The 21,239-nt window shown below is 34.9% G+C and overlaps 1 protein-coding gene across 2 annotated transcripts in view; it reads right to left on the minus strand.

Annotated features, from left to right (window-relative positions):
- Positions 1 to 1,202: 1,202 nt before the first annotated feature.
- LOC149411486 (uncharacterized) overlaps positions 1,203 to 21,239 on the minus strand; it is a 38,055-nt gene continuing 18,018 nt past the window's right edge. The window contains exons 12-19 of one of the 2 annotated variants that reach the window (XM_089646768.1): positions 20,758 to 20,865; positions 17,359 to 17,544; positions 16,588 to 16,683; positions 16,151 to 16,257; positions 13,721 to 13,868; positions 4,065 to 4,175; positions 3,018 to 3,149; positions 1,203 to 2,666 (exon numbers count right to left, since the gene is read on the minus strand). In XM_089646768.1, the coding sequence (XP_089502894.1) occupies positions 2,508 to 2,666; positions 3,018 to 3,149; positions 4,065 to 4,175; positions 13,721 to 13,868; positions 16,151 to 16,257; positions 16,588 to 16,683; positions 17,359 to 17,544; positions 20,758 to 20,865 (1,047 nt within the window). In that variant the 3' untranslated portion in view covers positions 1,203 to 2,507. The remainder of the gene's footprint in view (positions 2,667 to 3,017; positions 3,150 to 4,064; positions 4,176 to 13,720; positions 13,869 to 16,150; positions 16,258 to 16,587; positions 16,684 to 17,358; positions 17,545 to 20,757; positions 20,866 to 21,239) is intronic. The other variant, XM_089646769.1, reaches the window with a different exon arrangement.

A 21,239-nucleotide genomic window follows, 5' to 3' on the forward strand; every position in this document is an offset into this window, starting at 1 on the left:
AAAAAGTCCACTGAACCTTCCAGCCTTCCCAGTGCTTTTGATTTCAATCAAAGTAAGGTATCTAAGTACTGTATTAGTACTTGTTACCCATCTCGAGTCCGATTCACTCCAGCTTTGTTCGCATTTTGACTTTTATTTGTATCTAGAAAACCGCTATTTGCTTGGATATGACATCCGTGTCCATATTTTCCTCGTAACAACAGTTTCCTTTACTCAACTGAGTGGGTGCCTTTGAGAAGGCTGTAAGATCTACGGTAGGTACTGGCATTATGGCCCATTAATGTTCAGACTCTACTGCTGAGCTAGTCGCCATTTGCATCCTCAGTTTTGGTGATTCTTTTCCGAGTGAGCTTTCGGACCATTGGCCCTGCATTCCAAGGCAAATTGTCGCAGCGCGTATCTTTCCTCGATGACGTTGACTTCACAAAGAGGTACACGTTTCAGATGATCTCGTCTCGCAGAACAAATCCATTTGAAATTTGAGTTCTTCCTTTTCTGTCTCTTGTTGATCTCAATGGAGTAGAATTGCTGACAATGTTTTTTTTGCTCCGCTGAGGATGTCGAACACATCTTCGTTCATGGGGGTACTCAGATTCGTAGGTTTACAAATATATTCCTTATTAAAGAGGAGCTTTTGAGTTGCAAAGCTCAATTCACAGAGCGGGGTCACATGCAACCTTTATTTCGCCAACAACTCTTAGAGCTTCACTTATCAAATGGTCCGCCAACGCCTTGGTGTCTTCGGCCAGGGGCAATATGCCTGGCGTACTCCATCTCCGAGTAGGTATGTGTTCATGGCGTCAGCGGACACTAGATCAGAGAAGTTAATGCATATCAGCTATACAAAATTCGTCGACTTCTTCTCCCGCTTCTATGGATTCAGATTTAGAATGTTTTTACAGGTTTTATAAAGAATTTCGGGCAGATTGAGTCTTCAACATTCCGGAGATTTACAACCAGACATCAGAGTTGCCACATTCTATTGGTGGCGGGTGTGCAGACTGTCCACTGCTGGTAATGGTGCCTCACCCCTCCTGTTCTGCCACACAGGCCCAACGGTTTAACTGCCCTCCTAAGTGGACTTAGGGGTTCATCATACGGTACATCCCCGTGCCAAGACTTGAACAAAATAAATAATGAATTCATTTTAATTTGATAATTTAAAAAAATTTAATGTTAAAGACATAATAATATCACCTGTATTATGATTATTTACAGTTTCAAAAAAAGATGTCAATTTTTCAAATAAAAATGGCCTATATAATATAACACAATAAGGGCGGCTTGCACCATAAGTTAAATTTGATTTAAATATAATTTTAAACACATTATTTGATTTAAGTCGACTTGGCGTCTTGCACCACAAAATTTCATTCGTTAAATGCGTTTAAAGAACTGTCAAAGTTAAATACCCAAAAGCGGCTGTTTAACTGAGTTAAACGTGTTTAGCCCTACTCGTAAAGCAGTACTGTCAAAAATATTTAGGTTATCTCTTCGATTTCTGATTGTGTTTAAAATCTATCTCATTTTAATTTGTATTCACAATGAACATTTGGGATATGTATTCTGACGATCATGAAGAAATTATGTTATTGAAATTATAAATAACTTAAATAAATTATAATATAGTCAGAAAAGTAAACAAGAGAACAAATTTATTTGAAACACTCAGTGCCAAGAAGTTTCAAAGAATATTTCGTCTCAGTAAAGAAATGACATCAAAATGAGGTGCTCGTCACTTGGAGCTAACCAGAGCTAACACTCCTTATCGAGGAGTACTTTGCAAGGTTGTAAACTTCTAATCATACCTACAGCATTCTTATAATACTTTAAAACAATAAAATATGTAAAAGAAATTAAAAAAAAAAACAAAATTACTCGGATAATTGTATTTTTAATTCCAACAACAGAAGCTCTTTTTGTATTATTTCATCATTATGTCTATTTGCTTTAACTTTTTCTTCATAAAATAAATGAACACACTATTAAACCACACACACAATCACAAAATATTTTGACACTTCAAGTAAAATGAAACATCGTAGCTGTTTTATTTACGCGTAAATGGCGGTAAACACGCGGTAACTGTTTTACCGACGCGTTAAACGCGTTTAACTAAAATTGCCACCGAACTGCGTGGTGCAAGACGCAACTAAACGCATTTAAGTTAAATGTATTTAGGGTCTTAAATACGTTTAGTTAAATACAATTTAAGATAAAATTTGCGATAGTTGGTGCAAGTCGCCCTTAATCTTAATATTTGAATAGAAATAATGACAAATAAAAACAGAAATGCTTATTATTATTATTAACAACATGACTTATCATTAGAAATATAAAATTAATTCAATAGGAAATTAAAACCAGATATTTCTATGCAAGACTTTGGATTGTTCCCTCAAGGCCTATGAAATCACCATACAGCAAAAAAACAACCCAAACCCATGAATTCTGCACAAGAGTCCATAGTTAGTAGGAATATTGGGGTATCTGAAGGAGATTATAATTCAGTGCATAGAGTTATTGGAGCTGTTGGTAGAGGCAGCCTTATTGCCCATGAGGTTGGCAATGATCTCCTGAATGCGGTTCATCTCCTCCAGCTGCGAGTTTAACTGTGTCAGTCTCTTCTCACGCTCCAACAGGGTCTTCTCCAACGTTTTGATTGTCTGAAAAAATTACATTAAAAAATAAACACTTATAAATATACATTCAAAATATACACTCAAAAATATATAAATTTCAGAGTGGAATATTGCCCTGGTTAAGACCACCATTCAGAATTATAACTTTTCTTGAAATGGCTTTGGTGACTAGATCTGAATATCTCCACCTTCCTCATCCCTCCCCACCACCTTCAGCCTCATAACATACCCCAATCAGGGATGCCCTAGTCTCACTGGCTCAAGATGGTTGAGCCTCTTGTGTGGTATTCACAAGATACATTAAAGTATAGGTTAACTTTATGTATGTAGTTTAATTGAGTAATAATTATAATTAATGTGTTCTGCTGTACTGACCTGTTGGGCCTGTGAGAGGTCTGCCTGCAAGTTGGCACTGTGGGCAATGGTTTCTTCCAACTTCTTTTCCCTTTGCTTCACTCTCTCTTCAAACTTTACCAACACACCAGCCAGTTCGCTGTTCTTGGTGCTCTGAAATATCAAACATATTACTATTATTATAAAACAAACACGCTACTTAATTAATGAACCATACTAACTTATTACAGTAGAACACTGACTACCCATACCAACTTATTATTAGTAGAATTGTGATTATTCACAATAAATTATTGCAGAAGAATACATACTATTAACCAAATATGTTACTGCAATAGAACACTGATTATCCATACTAACTTATTACAGTAGAAGACTGATCACTCTTTATAGTAGAACACAGATTATATTATTGTTCATACTGACTTACATATATGTATTACAGTATAAGACTGATTACTCATACTAACTCATTACAGTAGAAGACTGTATACTCATATCAACTCATTACAGTAGAACACTGAATACTCCAAAGACACCCAAATTAATAGACAAGTCAATTAGGGAAGGGGAACAAACCAACTTGCGCAGAGCACGAGAGGCGGCATGACTGCCTCACTTTCGGTGATTTGTCAATAAATGAATCTGACAGTATACAGGAAACTCGTATTGTAATAGCTTACGAATTACTTGGTGCGCAAATTGCTGGCTGTGTACAAATCTTAACTACATATCCGAAATCAGGTGAACAAAAGTTCGGGCTTGTTTCCAAAATTTAATATTTTATTACACTATTTAGTTAGACACTTTTACAAATGTGTTCTAATTTAGCCACCTCACTCAATTTTAGAGTCACTATGCCACGCGATTTGTTTAAGAAAGAACATTCAGATCCTGCTCAGAAAAGTCCCAAATTAATTTGAATGTCTATGGATTACTCATACTAAATCATTACAGTAAAAAGTTGATTATTCATATTGGCTTATTACATAATTTCTATTTTTTCAGTTCAACTCTTATCTTTTTAATTTCTATTTCTACAAAATACATTATTTGTACAGTACTCACTTGTTCAGAAAATTTACTTTTCCATTTATTAATGCTAGTCTCCATTTCTTCAATTTTTATGTTGAATGCTGCAAGTTGTGCTCCTCTGTTTTCGATTTCGCCTTCCAATTCCTGAAAAACCCAATATAATCATTATTACAGTAAAACTCGCTTAAGAAGTTCCCACTTAAGAAGTTTTGATTTTTGGTCCCTTGAAAATTCCATACAAAAAACACGATTTTTTCCCACATAAGAAGTTTTCGAGCTAAAACTGCTTCCCGCTTAAGAGGTTTTAGAAATCCGGCAGTAAAATCAACACAAACGAAATATTGTGTCCAAAATATCTAAAATGAACCTTTTTCCAAGTCATAAATTGAAAGACGTTGACTGAAACCCATACCTAGTACCTGAGACCATTAAACCCTTTGTCGGCCGCCGGGCCGTAAGCCGTAACCTGCCGTAACCAATAAATAAACCAAATACCCCGTCTCCTAATCCCCTAACTAGGTAAAATAGCAATGGAACGAATAAACAATGCGGAATTATGTAACAAATATGCAAGCGTCTTTAAGGCCGAAATAAGATGAAAGATTATATTAAACTCAACCTTAATGACAACGTGGGCTAGATCTACATTTGCATACATTCGACGCCTCCTTCAATAATCTTCCCTTTGATAATGAACATAGAGATGTTTCGTAATATTATTGTATAAAATTTTTATTCCATCGAATTTGTAAAACACGAAAAACTTTTGATAATCTATCGGATCACGGTTTTTTTTTTTTTTTTTTTTTTTTTTTTATGTGACACCTCACAAGAGTGTCCCTGCCTGTGCAGTGCACAGACAGGGGAACTATGTCACCACCCGGTTGGGCGGCGTTGTGAGGCGGAGTAAGGTAGGGGCTGTACTGTTACTGTTAATACGGAATATTTCACCTTTAAATACATAACATGATTATATGGCGGGGGAGATGGTAAAATATGCATTATAATTACGTTTTTTTCATTCAAACATCAAAAATTGCCGTGCATCATGTTTCATCTGACATTTGTCGTAAATTAAGTTTGAAGGTTAGGAAATACATATGCATAAATTTAAAATGTAGATTGAAACGCATGATAACTAGAAGATGTATATATATATTTTTTTTTTGACCGCTTGGATCATATGAGCTTGTTTTCACGACAATTTAACGTAGGTAGACATAGGAATGACGTATGCCCCGGACTCGAGTTATTAAATGGCTAAAATTGAATCCCACTTAAGGCGAAATAGGTAGACTTGACCTGAAATTTGGCATTTTTGAGGCCACTTTTAGACGTATGGACACTTTTCTAGAAAAAAACACAAATTGATTTCGAAAGATCGTTATTTTATCTTGTAAAGTAAGATGTAAAATTTTGAAAAATAATATTATTTTCATATCATAATAAAGTGTTACCGTTGGACGATGCGCAGATTTGTTGCATTTTCAAAGGTGAAGTTGTATTATACAGCAAATATTTCAAATCATTGAATAATAATGTATAAACAATCAATAAATTATCTATCATATGTATGTATAAGAATTTTGTTTTTATTTCAAATAAAATTACTAATAAATAAATCCGAGCACGCGTTTTGTGACGAAAATCCCTCAATTGGACTATTTATTTATGGTCTTACAAATTGGTATAGTTCAGATTTTTTTAGAAAAATAATTTACCAAGACATAATTGAAACATTAGAAATAATTTATGACCAAAAAATATATTCTTAAAGTATATAATAGTAATTAATTTCGATTCGCGTTTGTTGTTTGTGTCTTGCCCCGGCGCAAGCCGAAATTTTATCATTCCCCGCTGCGACAGGGCGGCGAGCAGACGTCTATTCCACGCCAGTCTACTTGATAACATTTTAAAGAAATTCCTCGCTTAAAAATGAGGAGGAAAATACCCTCGAAAAAAAGTTTTATTAGATAGCACAAATTACGACATCAAAAACGTACGTGGGAGATATATTTTCAGAAAAAACAAAGGTTAGTGATATTTAATTATCCGTGTACATTGTTCGTACTTATATGCTACAGGGTCGTTCGAAAGAATCAGTCAGAATAAGCACATATTTTTATAACATGTGGCGATAATTTTGTGTTGTTTAATTTCCAGGGAAAAGAATCAACTATGGACAGGAGTTTATGTCTGTTATCGTTTTTTCATGTATAAATGTTAAAACTTATGCCAAAGTACGTGAAACTGTTTGTGATTGGTAGTCAAAAAGTGACACGAACCAAATGAATTTCGATTCGTGATGTGCGATTCAAATCATTTTTTTGTTCATAATTTCTATTTTATTGTCCAATTCACTATTACATTGGTATAATTCAACATATTTAATGTTTTTTGTGTTACTTTTTGTCAGTTTCATAATGTCATATTGTGAATTGAGCTTCTTGTTTTAGGAAAAAAAAACAAGGTTATTTTTGACATACAAACCTATGATTTTTACTCGTGAATTTAATAACATTTCGAAAATTAGACGAGTCAGGTCGCTCCGTTAATCATGAAAACAAATACATGAAAGCGATACAATATTATGCAATCGCATAACTACATATGTAGGTAGGTACCGTAGAAAATAGTTGGAAATAAAACCTAGTTTTAATATATAAACTACTTCAGTTGTAAGGAATAAACCCTCTTTTCAATGTCATACATATCAAATCAAGTAATACTTTGAAGATAAGTATTAGAAATAAAACTTACCGGTAATACCTTTCGGACAAACGAATAAATAAGTAAAACAAAAGATTTTTACTCACCTTTGGAAAACTCGTGTAAAATATTTAAAAAAAAAACAAATTAAACAAATATTTGAAATTTTTTTAAATGTATATTTATACAGGGTGTATCGGCACTAACCCGACAAACTTTAACCAGCTATTCCTTAGCACATTTGGAGTAAAAAATGTTATGTACACTTTGCTGTCCGGTAACATTTTTTTTCTTTTAAAAACAAAAAATAAATAAAATTTCCACACTCCGCTACTGCCCACAGTATAGGGGTAAAATAATTGGCAACGCCGCGCTACTGTCATCTCTTTCACACATATTCTGTCTCAAGTCCCGTGTGGTTCCCGCCACCCCGTCTCGTATCAGTGGTCAGTGCTGTTTTGGGAGTTCGCATGTCATCAAGTTTCTAGTTTCGTTTTTGTTTTGTTATCTAAGTTTTTACTGTTGAAATATGCCCCTCAATTATCCACCTGCCGAGCAAGCAGATATTGTTTTTGTTTATGGATTTTGCAATGGAAATTCACGAGCAGCCGTAAGGGAGTATCGCATGAGGTTTCCTGGAAGACGCGTCCCACACCATGCTACCTTTGTCCAGGTTTGTACCCTATCAATTGTTTATTGAAACTATTTACATTCATTGATAATGCCAAAAAGCGCTTTTGAAATTTAAACTGGGAACATTAAAAACATAACAAGGGGCCACCAACTTTAAAAATGTAAATTGTACTTTAGGTGATTTGTGTTCAGTGGTCACTAAACGGCGTTTTAAAAAGTTAATTAATTTTAATCTCTAATAAATGCATCATTCACTGCAATTGAATTCACTCCCTTTCTCACCATGGGATTATTTAAATTACTTGAATTCAATTTCACCCCTGTGAATCCAAGATATCAACCGTACCTAGTTAAGAAAATTATAATTTAAAACACTTTGTTATACATTTTACTATAAAAAAATGAAATAAATGAAGAGAAAACGTAAGTTTTCTGATATGTGCCTAAAATAAGTGTTCTTTAAAAATAAAATGAGTGAAAAAGCCCGCGATTGTTTATTTGACATTATTACTGAGCTGAATAATAAAAGCAGTTGTTATTTGTTGTTTTGTTTCAGATGTATCAACAATTGCGTGACTGTGGCATCGGACGGATTGAAGGCGCCGGCGGAGGACACAACATCGTTCCTGTGGCAGTTGAGGAGAGAATCCTGAACTTAATTACCGAAGACCCCACGCTGTCCGTGCGTCGGGTCGCTCTGATGATAGGACACAGGGAACACATGGCGGTATGGAGAGTTCTGAAGAAGCACGGGCTCAAACCTTTTCACTATAGGCGCTGCCAAGGCCTCATGGAGAATGACCACTTTTCCAGAGTCGTGTACTGCAGAAGAATGCTGCATAATGTCATAAGAGATGCAGACTTCATGAAAAACATATTGTTTACCGACGAAGCACAGTTCACTAAAACAGGAGTGCTAAATGTGCACAACTTGCACCATTGGGCTGAACAAAACCCCAAGCTTGTTCGGGAGTCGTCGAGCCAGGACAGATTTTCCATCAACATGTGGGCAGGAATCCTGGGAAATCAAATACTCGGTCCAATCGAGTTGCCTCCCAGACTAAATGGACCGATGTATTTGGAGTTCTTACAAGTGCAACTGGGCGAGATTCTGGAAGATGTGAACCTCGAATTACTACGGAGAATGTGGTTCCAGCACGATGGAGCCCCACCACACTATTCGATTGCCGTGCGGAACTACTTGGATGTCGAGTTTCCTGGTCGTTGGATAGGCCGTGGAAGTCCGGCCATTGCTTGGCCACCAAGATCACCCGACCTGACCCCCCTGGATTACTACCTGTGGGGGGCTCTCAAGGAAAAAGTGTATGCTAAGCCAATAGCCTCAAGAGAGCAACTGCTCGAACGAGTGATGGAAGCCGCTGCAGAAATTAAAGCAAATCCTGCAAACTTAAATAATCAAAATATAACAAGACTACACGCTTGCATCGAAAATAATGGTAGTCACTTCGAACAAATGCTCCAATAAAAAAATTAACATAAACTACATGTCCGCATTTTCATTTATTATTTATTGGTAAAATTCTCACAATGTCATTCATTTACACATCAATATTACCTACATATCAATATTTAATAAAATCTGTAGAAGAGTATGCCCGTCGGCATTCAACAAGTTTTTCGACAAGTGTGTCGAAAAGCGTCTTCTCTCTTTCCTACACACTAAATATTAATGGTTAAAAATGAGACGACTGATGCTTGTAAGCGCGCCAATACGTAAAAACAACGAAACTCGAATAAGAATTGCCAGGTGGGTTTTTTAATCGCTTTAATCTGACTTTAAACAATAATTAAACACGTAAAAATTATTTAATATAATATTACAGTACAGTACTTTGAACCTTCGCAATAAATTTATTTGATTTTAAGTTTAGTTTGTAGAACTCCATTTCAATTTAGAGATTTTTTTTATTTTAACAGTCTTATTAAAAAATTTATAAAAACAGTGTGTTTATAAACAAGTTCTGCTAGTTGTAATTATTATTACGCGTGACAGCTGTTTCACCTTCTGACGGCATTATCAAACTTTGGTAAAGCCACTTACAGACGACGTAAGTGATAACTTTCTTTTTTTATTATTCTGGCTTTATTGATTTCCGAGTAAATTGTCGTAAATTATTATTTGCTAATCCCAATATTATTTGCTAATGCTAATAATTAAGTGAAATTTTAAACAATGCAATAATAGGATTATTGCATTGTTAATTTCACTTAATGTCGTTGGTATTTCCAACTGATGACTCAGGGGTTTATTTCCCTGAATAATTAAGTATTTTGGGGTCTAATTATTATGCATTTCATTACATCCGATAATTTAAACAATTTTTATGTTGAATTGGGGTAAGTTTTATGGCTAAGGGAAGGAGTGGAAGGTGAGGAAGTACCTGGATATTCAGATCTGGTCACCAAATACGGCTAGTCATTTCAAGCAACGTTTAAATTCTAAACCTGGATATTCAGATCTGGTCACCAAATACGGCTAGTCATTTCAAGCAACGTTTAAATTCTGAACCTGGATATTCAGATCTGGTCACCAAATACGGCTAGTCATTTCAAGTAACGTTTAAATTCTAAACCTGGATATTCAGATCTGGTCACCAAATACGGCTAGTCATTTCAAGCAACGTTTAAATTCTGAACCTGGATATTCAGATCTGGTCACCAAATACGGCTAGTCATTTCAAGCAACGTTTAAATTCTAAACCTGGATATTCAGATCTGGTCACCAAATACGGCTAGTCATTTCAAGCAACGTTTAAATTCTGAACCTGGATATTCAGATCTGGTCACCAAATACGGCTAGTCATTTCAAGCAACGTTTAAATTCTAAACCTGGATATTCAGATCTGGTCACCAAATACGGCTAGTCATTTCAAGCAACGTTTAAATTCTGAACCTGGATATTCAGATCTGGTCACCAAATACGGCTAGTCATTTCAAGCAACGTTTAAATTCTGAATTAATTAATCAATTACGAAAAAGCGTGGGGTTAAGAATATTTTTTTTAAATTATAGTTGTAATTTATTGTCGATTTTTTAAAAAAATTGCGATATTTTAAATAAAATTTAATAATTATTGTTTAAATAAATTAGCAATCTGGCAGCATTCATTTGCAGGTGGTCAATCCAATGCAGTCATGACGTTTGTGTGAGTGCTTTCCTTTGTCTCAGTGTGTTGCGCAGCAGTTTTATATGAACCGTTTTTTGATTCATCGGGATTGTTTTTAAAACTATACATTCTTTGTACCTTCAAATTAGTGGAAATAAACTTAAGTGTGTCAAGCTGCTCGTTATATTCCGGTAATTCTGGAAGGCTTTTAACATAAGCAATAATATTCATAAATCACATTCCGCGAAGTTGTAAATAACTAAATTTATTAAAAAATATACGTTGTAGGATAGCCTAGCAAGTAACATTTTGACAGAGCACTTACGGTGATTTAAAAAACAACGGCGCTGTTCAAATAATCCAATTATTATTATTGATAAGTACCTAAGTGAGGAAAATTGTTTTTAAAAGTGCTCAGAATTATTGGACTTCGATTATAAATTCAGGAAATCTACTAATTAGTTTCTTAGTTTCAAAATTAGACTATTTAATACGTGAAACGCGTAAGAGGTGAAACCAAAGCATTCCAGAGGTGAAACAATTTAGATACAAAAATAAAACTGATGTGTACAATACAAGAAGACAATCAGTGATTCGCATACGAAAAATGTGAATAATCATTATTGTTAAATAAAATATTTCTTTTCTGGTACTGGATTATGTAATACGGGCTTCGTTCGCAGCAACACGCGAGAGTTGCGATGTTGCTTTCAAATTTTGACAAAGGATAAAACAGTGGTGACATGTGGTGAAAATATGTTTAATTAATTTTTTATTAAAAAAAAACGTTACCGGACAGCAAAGTGCACATAACATTTTTTACTCCAAATGTGCTAAGGAATAGCTGGTTAAAGTTTGTCGGGTTAGTGCCGATACACCCTGTATACAGTAGAACCTCGTTAATTCGAAATCCAGCGGACATCAAAAATCAAATTTCGAATTAACGAATTCCCACATAATTCGAAATTTTATGAAAAAAAAAAAAAAAAAATACGCCGAAAATCGATTTTCTCGGCCGCCTCTTCAAATCCGGGTGATATTTTAGTTGTAAATTCGTATTAATACCAATTATTTCTTTATTTTCGCGGTCGATTACCGTAGCGGCCGGCCCTGTAAATTCAGATATTCGCAATAAATTCGTAAAAATGCTATATATTTACGCGTAAATCGAGATTTTGCTGCCGATTTCGGTCGCGGCCTACCCTTTAAATTGAGATATTCGTAAAAATACGATATATTTCCGCGTAAATCGAGATTTCGCGGTAATTTTCCATCGCGGCCGGCCCTTTATTTCAAATATCTGAATTTGAATTCGTAAAAATACAATATATTTCCGCGTAAAACGAGGATTCGCGGCCGTATTCCGTCGCGGCCGGCTCTTCAAATTCAGATATTCGAAATAAATTCGTAAAAATATGATATATTTCCGCGTAAATCGAATTTTGTCGGCAGTTTTTCGTCGCGGCCGGCCTTTTAAGTTCAGATATTTGAAGTAAATTCGTAAAAATATGTCATATTTCGGCATGGATCGAAATTTTTCGGCCGATTTCCGTCGCGCCGTATTTTTTCAACGCGGATATTCGAAGTAAAGTTAGTAAAAATGCGATATATTTACGCGTAAATCGAAATTACGCGGCCATGCAAATATTTGGCGTAAACTCGTAAAACTACGACATATATCCGCGTAAAATGTATTTTCTCGGCCCTTTAAACTCGGATATTCGAAATAAATTTGAAAAAATACGACATTCCAGTGTAAATCGATTCAGATTTACAAAATAATAATACTAATTAGGACGATGTATAACCACGTAAAAATACATTTTTCGGCGTTTTACCGCCACGGCTGACTTTTAGATTCAGATTTACGAAATATTATGATTTATTTTCGCAAAAATCAAATTTTTTCGAATTACACGAACAAATTTTCGTGCGCGGACAAAAATAAATTTCGAATTACGAATTAACGAATTTCGAATTAAAAAAAAATTTGTATGAAAAAATTTTTCAGCGGAAATTTTTTTTGCGAAAATTTCGAATTACGCGTTTTTTCGAATTATCGGGGTTCGAATTAACGGGGTTCTACTGTACCTACATATTTTATATCTACCATGTCAACAAACTGCATTTGTATTTATTTATGTTTACGCACTCCGACGTATAATTTACAAATATTTATGTAACTACTTATAAGGAAGAAAGCTACAACCAAGAATTAAACAACAATAATTGTTATTTCATCGGAACCATGCTGTAGTTTTCACTGCCGCGCGAGTGTACGGCTCGCAGCGGAATGAATTCGGTATTTCTGTCTCGGTCTAAAAAAACGTCCGATCGCGAGATCGTCTTTTAACGAAATTTGAATTCTCGTCCGCTGGTTAAATCGCCTTAAGAAGTTTTCCCCCTTAAGAAGTTTTTTTTCCCCGGTCCCTTGGAAAACTTCTTAAGAGAGTTTCACTGTATTCATTTTGCAGGAGCTATTGTACAAATGTAATAATCCTAAGAAGTGATCCATACAGATTTGAAATAAAACTGATGTCGCCAAATTACATACCTTTCTCTTAGACCCCAGAGAGGTCAATGAAATTGATTGATGGTTTAAGAGAGAATTTTGATGTTTGAAAATGTTTAATCAGAAGTAAGATAAAATTGTATATTTAAAAAAACATTATCCTAATGAAAGACTACCGTTCAGAATCAAAGTGTTGGTTGAAATGACTTTAGCCGTGTTTGGGGACCAGATCTGATAGGGTTATCCAGACAGGTCACACAAAGCACATTACCAACCAGCAAATAAATAATGAAGTCATTAAAAGGACAAAGTGTATGGAATCTGTGTCTATGTATACATCTACAGGTTTGGTGTTAGGTTAGTATCAGCTTCTTGCGTCCTTGGTGCCTTGGCCATTCGGCGCCCGGAGCAGACTGCTCCAATTGCGCCTGGACAGGACCGGCCCTGTATGTTTATTAATACAGTTGGACATTTGCATTAGTGTGCAACTATTGCTTGATACTTGTCGGCACCTTTCTAGCTCATGTGTCACATAATAATAGCTCGTAACCTAATATTAAAGCTAATAACCAGGGACTTGTCAAACTTCCTATTCCCCATTCCCTTCAGCCTCACAACATACCAGTCCCAGTGGCTCTGGGCAGTTGAGAGCTGTTGGGACTCCTGGCGGTATACACTTCCCAGCTGTCGTGAAGGATATGAACCCACCTTAATCTTCTGGGTGTGTTTGTGGTTAGAGTTGGCCAGCTGTTGTTCCCGATCCAGTCGCTCCGCAGACAGCTTCCCCTGAAACCTTTTTACGCTCTGCTCAGCATCACTCAGGTGGTCCGACAGCTTTGTCACATTTTCTTTTAACCTGACAAATAAGAAATTAATAATAATAGTTTCTGAAATCTTGTTTCAATATTTCATATTATATAGTGGATTGCAAAAGAAATACAGGTACAACATACATTTATGTTTTGGAAGTGATACCATACAATAGAACTAAGGCTTTCCATTTTGGTATTCCATGCAGTACAGTAGAACCTCGTTAATTAGAAATCCAGCGGACATAAAAAATCAAATTTCGAATTAACGAATTCCCACGTAATTCGAAATTTTATGAAAAAAAAAAAAAAAAAAAATGGCGAAAATCGAGTTCCTCGGCCGCCCCTTCAAATTCGGTAGGTATCTTTGGAGTAAACTCATATTAATACCAATTATTCTCGTTTAAATCAATTTTTTGCAGCCGATTTCCGTTGCGGCCAGTCCTTAAAACTCGGATATTCGAAAAAAAAAACGATATATTTATGCGTAAACCGAAATTTCGCGGCCGATTTCGGTAGCGGCCGATCCTTTAAATTTAGATATTTGAAGTAAATTTCGTAAAAATATGTCATATTTCCGCGTGAATAGAAATTTTGCGGCGTTTTCCGTAGCGCCAAATCTTTTAACTCAGACATTCAAAGTAAATTTAGTTAAAAATACGATATTTTCCGCGTAAATTGAAATTTCGGAGCCAATTTCCGTCGCGCCGGATCTTTGAAATTCAGATACTTGAAATAAACTCGTAAAAATGCGATATGTTTACGCGTAAATCGAAATTTCGCGGCCGACCCTTTAAATTCAGATATTTATAATATTCGTAAAAATACGATATATTTCCGCGTAAATCGAATTTTCTCAGCAGATTTTCTTCGCGGCCGGCCTTTTAAATTCAGATATTTTAAGTATATTCGTAAAAATATGTCGTATTTCCGCGTAAATTGAAATTTATCATTCGAATTCCGTCGCAGCTGACCCTTCAGATATTCAGATATTTGGTGTGATAAATCGATTCATTTACAAAATAATAATACTAATTAGGGAGATGTATAACTACGTAAAAATACACTTTTCGGCATTTTACCATTATGGCTGTCTTTTAGATTCAGATTTACGAAATTTTATGATTTTTTATTTTCGCAAAAATCGAAGTTTTTCGAATTACACAAACAAATTTTCGTGTGCGGACAAAAATAAATTTCGAATTACGAATTAACGAATTTCGAATTAAAAAACCATTTTGTATGAAAAAAAATTTCTGTGGATATTTTTTTGGCGAAAATTTCGAATTACGCGTTTTTTCGAATTATCGGGGTTAGAATTAAAGGGGTTCTACTGTATTATCAGATATCAATTTTCCGTATCGCGCTAACTATTGCGTTTGTGTTTGTCTGTAATGCGAATCCAAGAGATGATGGTGGGTTTACTGTGCAACCAGTGTTACGAGCTGTCAGTCGCGGACTAATTTGTGAATGTCACTGTGTTTAACAAACATCAAAAATAATACACAAAAAGGATAGTAATTTATGAACACCCAATAGGCTTTTATTATCAAATATGTAAGTAGTTATAATATGCCAATCCTGTTATGTATTTCGCCTGATAAGTTATTTTACACAGCAAAATATCTTGTAAATTCTCAATTGAATAATACTTATTACACCTTTGAATAGGCGACCTAATGAAATTTATGTTTGTGTTCTTTTACCTAACCACAATGTACATATTATTATATTACAGACGTTGTTCTTGTATTCAGAAACAATAGCAGCTGGTTATTTTCGCGTGAGGTCTGCCCTTCGAGCCAATAATTCAACGTTAATTCACAAACAGACATAGATAGACAAGCCATAGAAAATCACAGAAATTTGACACCCGTTAACACACGACTTTTGTAACGGATTACTTTTTAGAATTTATATTCTACGTATTATAATATAAAATAGAACTTGTATATTTAGAATCAGTGTTTGTGTACCTTTTTTTTTTTTTTTTAAATATGGAAACATTCCTGTTTTACGAATAATCTGACAATATTTGAAAATCTCCTATTACGACCACAGTAAGCTGAAAATATTGCTTGTGTTGTGATGGAGGACTTAGCCAGCCGAGGAATTGAACACACTACGCCTGGGTGGGAACTAAACGCGATGTCAACTTAGCCACCAACCGGTTATTAATTATTCTGTATGAATATTTTTTTTATGCCATAATATTTTTCATTGGAGTTCATTATTATAAAAATGTAATTTCAATATACGAATTATTATAACTCTGTTATCAAACATGTTTATATTTTAGTATAAATAAATAAAATGTTGGGTGACTTACTTTTCATTGTGCAATTGTGTTGTGTACAAGACGTCTTGTTGCTTTCTATTAATGCTTTGAAGGAGGGCCATGGAGTGGTTTAATGAAGCCACATTGTGACTTGCACCCTGGAAATAAAACACATAATACATTACATAGCCACATTTACGGTGAAAATTTAATAAATTGCACTACGTACTAACATTTTGTATATAATTTTATTAAAAATTATGTTTGTACAACTGCATTATTTGATGTGAAATCTGACTGACTTGCGCTATGATTTAAATTTATAATATTATTTTGACATAATCTGGTGTAACTTACATTGGTATTATTAGCACTAGTTAGGCTAGCAGCTTTATGGCATTGTATTAGCTCTCTACACTAGTTCCTATGTATGAGATAACATCATATTGTGAGATAAAGATAATTATAACTAGTATATGTTATGTTACCTGCAATGCGATGGTTGAAGCATGCAGTCTCTGTTCTAGACAAGACACTTTACAGCTGTGAAGTTCCATAATGTTGGATGTGGTCAAGTCTGTCACCTGTTAAAACGTATACATACATAAAAGACGACTTTGAAAATAAAGTTAAATACCTTGTATTTGAAATAATCTACATATAATTCTATTCTCTGTCCAAGTTTAGAATGACCTGCTGTAGTAGGAAATTAGCTTTGTATTGCGCATACCACCTCTCCCGCTACGGTCCCTTCAGCACTGCTCGGCTGAGGGATATCACTCCACCCCCAACTCAGTATGTCGTTGTACGCGCTCCCTAGATATTAACCCATTCAGATCGGGCGATAAAATGGATGTTCAGGATATATTCCGTAAAATATACAATATTACGGTATACAAGAACCGATGACGTTAATACGCCACATAAAAAAAAAAACAGCGAATGAACTTTTTTCGAAAATTGTCGACTTAGATTTATATTTCGATAGAGGCATATTAATCAGCTAAAAATGCGTACAATATATTTATTTGAAGGATATTGGCAGATTATCTATTGTTATGTTACTTATTTATATTTAAAATAATAAAATAAATAGATGTGCTACCCTTTGGGCAGCCTTTTGGGCTTTTAAATAATATAAATAAATATATTATTTGTTAACAGGACAAAACAGAACATAATAAAATAATAGTTAAGATTATGTTACATTAGTTTATTCAATCACCTTTCATGACCTTATATTATTTTTCAATAGTTACTTGATTATTTTCCAGTGTTTGGTTTAAGCGTTTGATAACATCATCCAGTGAGTGTTCCTGTGCATGCGAGAAGGTAGCCAACGATGCCGTGGTCCCTCCCGAAGCAATGTCAGATGGGCCGAGAGAAATGCCGTTGGCAGGTGGGAAACCATTCTCAGCGTCACCGGATTCAAAGGCGCAGAATACCTGGTGGAAGAAGGTGTAACTATAATTAATACAATACTCCTCCCCTTTCTTACTTACTTCAACCTCACAACATACATCAAACTGCGGTAAACTCTTTGGCTCCATATTCCAAAAGTTGTGGGTTGGAAACCCAGCGTAGATGTTGTTTATTTCGCAGATTTCAAAAATAGTACAGTAGAACCCCATTAATTCGAACCCCGATAATTCGAAAAAACGCGTAATTCGAAATTTTCGACAAAAAATTTCCACAGAAAAATTCTTTCATACAAAATGGTTTTTAATTTGAAATTCGTTAATTCGTAATTCGAAATTTATTTTTGCCCGCGCACGAAAATTTGTTTGTGTAATTCGAAATAATTTGATGTTTGCGAAAATAAATCATAATATTTCGTAAATCTGAATCTAAAAGTCAGCCGTGGCGGTAAAACGCCGAAAAATGGATTTTTACGTGGTTATACATCGTCCTAATTAGTATTATTATTTTGTAAATCTGAATCGATTTACACTGGAATGTCGTATTTTTTCAAATTTATTTCGAATATCCGAGTTCGAAGGGCCGAGAAAATACGTTTTACGTGGATATATGTCGTAGTTTTATGAGTTTACACCAAATATCTGAATTTAAAGGATCGGCCGCGATGTTCGATTTACGCGTAAATGTATCGTTTATTTACGAATTTATTTCGAATATTTGAATTTCAAATGACCCGCCGCGACGGAAATGTGCCGCAAAATCTCGATTTACGCGTAAATATATTGTATTTTTACGCATTTATTTAGAATATCTGAATTTAAAAGGACCCACTGCAACGGAAATCGGACGCGAAATTTCAATTTATCGGAAATATATAATATCGTATTTTTACTAACTTTACTTCGAATATCCGAGTTAAAAAATACGGTGCGACGAAAATCGGCCAAAAAATTTCGATTCACTCCGAAATATGACATATTTTTACAAATTTACTTCAAATATCTGAACTTAAAAGGCCGGCCGCGACGAAAAACTGCCGATAAAATTCGATTTACGTGGAAATATAGCATATTTTTAGAAATTCATTTTTTGCAAATATCTGAATTTAAAGGGTCGGCCGCGACAGAATACGGCAGCGAATTCTCGATTTACGCGGAAATATATAGTATTTTTGCGAATTTATTTCGAATATCTGAATTTAAAGAACCGGCCGCGACGGAATACGGCCGCGAATTCTCGATTTACGTGGAAATATATAGCATTTTTGCGAATTTATTTCGAATATCTGAATTTAAACAGCCGGCCGCGACGGAATACGGCAGCGAATTCTCGATTTACGCGGAAATATATCGTATTTTTGCGAATTTATTTCGAATATCTGAATTTAAAGTTCCGGCCGCGACGGAATACGGCCGCGAATTCTCGATTTACGTGGAAATATATAGCATTTTTACGAATTTATTGCAAAAATCTAAATTTAATGTGCCGGCCGCTAAAAGATAAAATAATTAAAAATAAAGAAATAATTGGTATTAATACGAATTTACTACTAAAATACCACCCGGATTTGAAGAGGCGACCGAGAAAATCGATTTTCGGCGTGTTTTTTTTTTTTTTTTGTCATAAAATTTCGAATTACGTGGGAATTCGATAATTCGAAATTTGATTTTTGATGTCCTGTGGATTTCGAATTAACGAGGTTCTACTGTATATATATACATATTCTATGTACTATGATCCAGGGTGGTAGATACTCTTGGTGTTGGCTAAGTGGAAAAACCCCTGTTGATAAACAAAATATTGCAATAAATGGATTTAGTCGTGTTTAGTGACTAGATCTGAGCAGTCAGTTATTTTCAAACTCTCCTTTTCCATGCCATAGTCCCACTAGCTCCGGGCAGTTAACCCACATAAAAAAATCTTACTCTCATAAACGACCCATGTAACAGAAAGGAAATTTACAACATAGTTTTTTCTGTCATGTCTAAAGTGACAAAGCAGCTGAAAAAAATTTTTTGACCTAGAACTACCAGATATGTGCAAATTTCACAATACCAGACTAGGCGGTTTGAAAGTTTTTGCTGCCTCAGAAAAGACATTTCTACTTTTACTAAAATTATTAACTTTTATCATTGACTTTGTAATTTACATAATATTTCTTGCAGTTTTGAAACCATAATAAAAGTAATGAACATAACTAGGGAATGCAATCCCGCAAGAAAATGTCAATCCAGGTATTTGCGGGACTGAACAATCTTAGTCCCGCTGGATCCAGGTATTTGCGGGATCCAGCAGAGTGGACTTAGATATCTAATCAATCGTATAATAAAGACCTAATACCTCGATCTACCAACCTTGTTTTTAGAGTTTTAAATTTATACCTATAATAAAACAAGTTCTTTATTAATAGGTATACCTTTAGTTAGACATAGGTAAAGTTTTAGTCATAAATTGGCAAAGAATAAGATAAGACATAAATTTACATAACATACCCGCCTCGGAACAGACATTGTCTAGTGAGGTGGGTAAAAGAAATCTATGTACACAAATGAAAATAAAATAAAAGCCCGGATTGCCGGCACTGAAACTGAACTGAAACTTAAATTTAAATAATAACGTTCACACGATAAATAATATTCTTGTACAATGAGCATCATAAGTTTAATTAAACATTATTTTGGAAATAGCTGCGTAAAAAAGTTAAAGTATTAATTGTGTCATCTGATAAACGGCTTCTGATATTGGACACAAGGTAGCCAGCGGCTGAAAAAGCTTGTTCAGCTTCCACGCTGGAGAGTAACACGCAGGGGGGTATAACTCCGAGAAAAAAGTGGGTCAGAAAAAAAGACACGGTAATCTCTATGGCTGACGTGTGACGTATATTTTCCACAAACCAGTGTGCACTTCATGCATGTTTATAGGCCGCTGTCATTGGCCGATTTTAGGCTAGTGAATGGGATTGGCTCCGAATGAGAATTATATTGTCTATGGTTACGCCTTTTTTATAGTTTCTATCCTAGTCGATGGTGAGTATGTCGTGTAGTGACGTATATTTTTCAGGAACAGACTTTTATCTATGGCAAACTTTAGGACCCATGGGCTCAGTACGAAAAACCCGAAGATATTGATCTAGTGAGTGGTTCATTTATGGTAACACGTATGAGCTGCGCTTCTCTGTAATCCCGCCAGTCCAGCGGGATCCCGCTATACCGGGATTGCATTCCCTAAACATAACCAACCTGATTAATTCTATCGGTGGGGAAACGGGGATGTTTGATAATGCTGAGAGCTTGCTTTCTTCTTTCTCCCTTCATGGTACTGAGACATGAACTAAGGATTTTTTGTATCTGAAAATAAACAAAAACACATTCGTAGCATTAGAAAAGCGTTGTTAATAAATAAATGTGTTCAGTAAAAAGTTTTTCTTATTCTTTGCCCTCTCCTATTGGTGTTTAGATATTATCAGGGTAATCTTCACCCTACAAAAACTCGGAGGAACTTAGTACCGATCAATTAAAAAAAGGAATGAATAGTGACATCTGTTTAATATTGAAACAGTTTTAAGATTATTCCACATTCCAGTTCGTTCTCAAATTCTTTCTCTTATTTTTTATTCCATTCATTGGAAGAAAGAAGATTTGAAAAAAAAAGACCGACGAGTGTCATTTTGTTACGAATTATATAATATGTTTGAATTTTCGTCATAGTACTCGTTGCATAT

This window comes from Hesperophylax consimilis, chromosome 25 (genome assembly GCF_061612785.1).
Source record: "Hesperophylax consimilis isolate HC1 chromosome 25, BYU_Hcon_1.0, whole genome shotgun sequence".
Taxonomy (NCBI): Eukaryota; Metazoa; Arthropoda; class Insecta; order Trichoptera; family Limnephilidae; genus Hesperophylax; species Hesperophylax consimilis.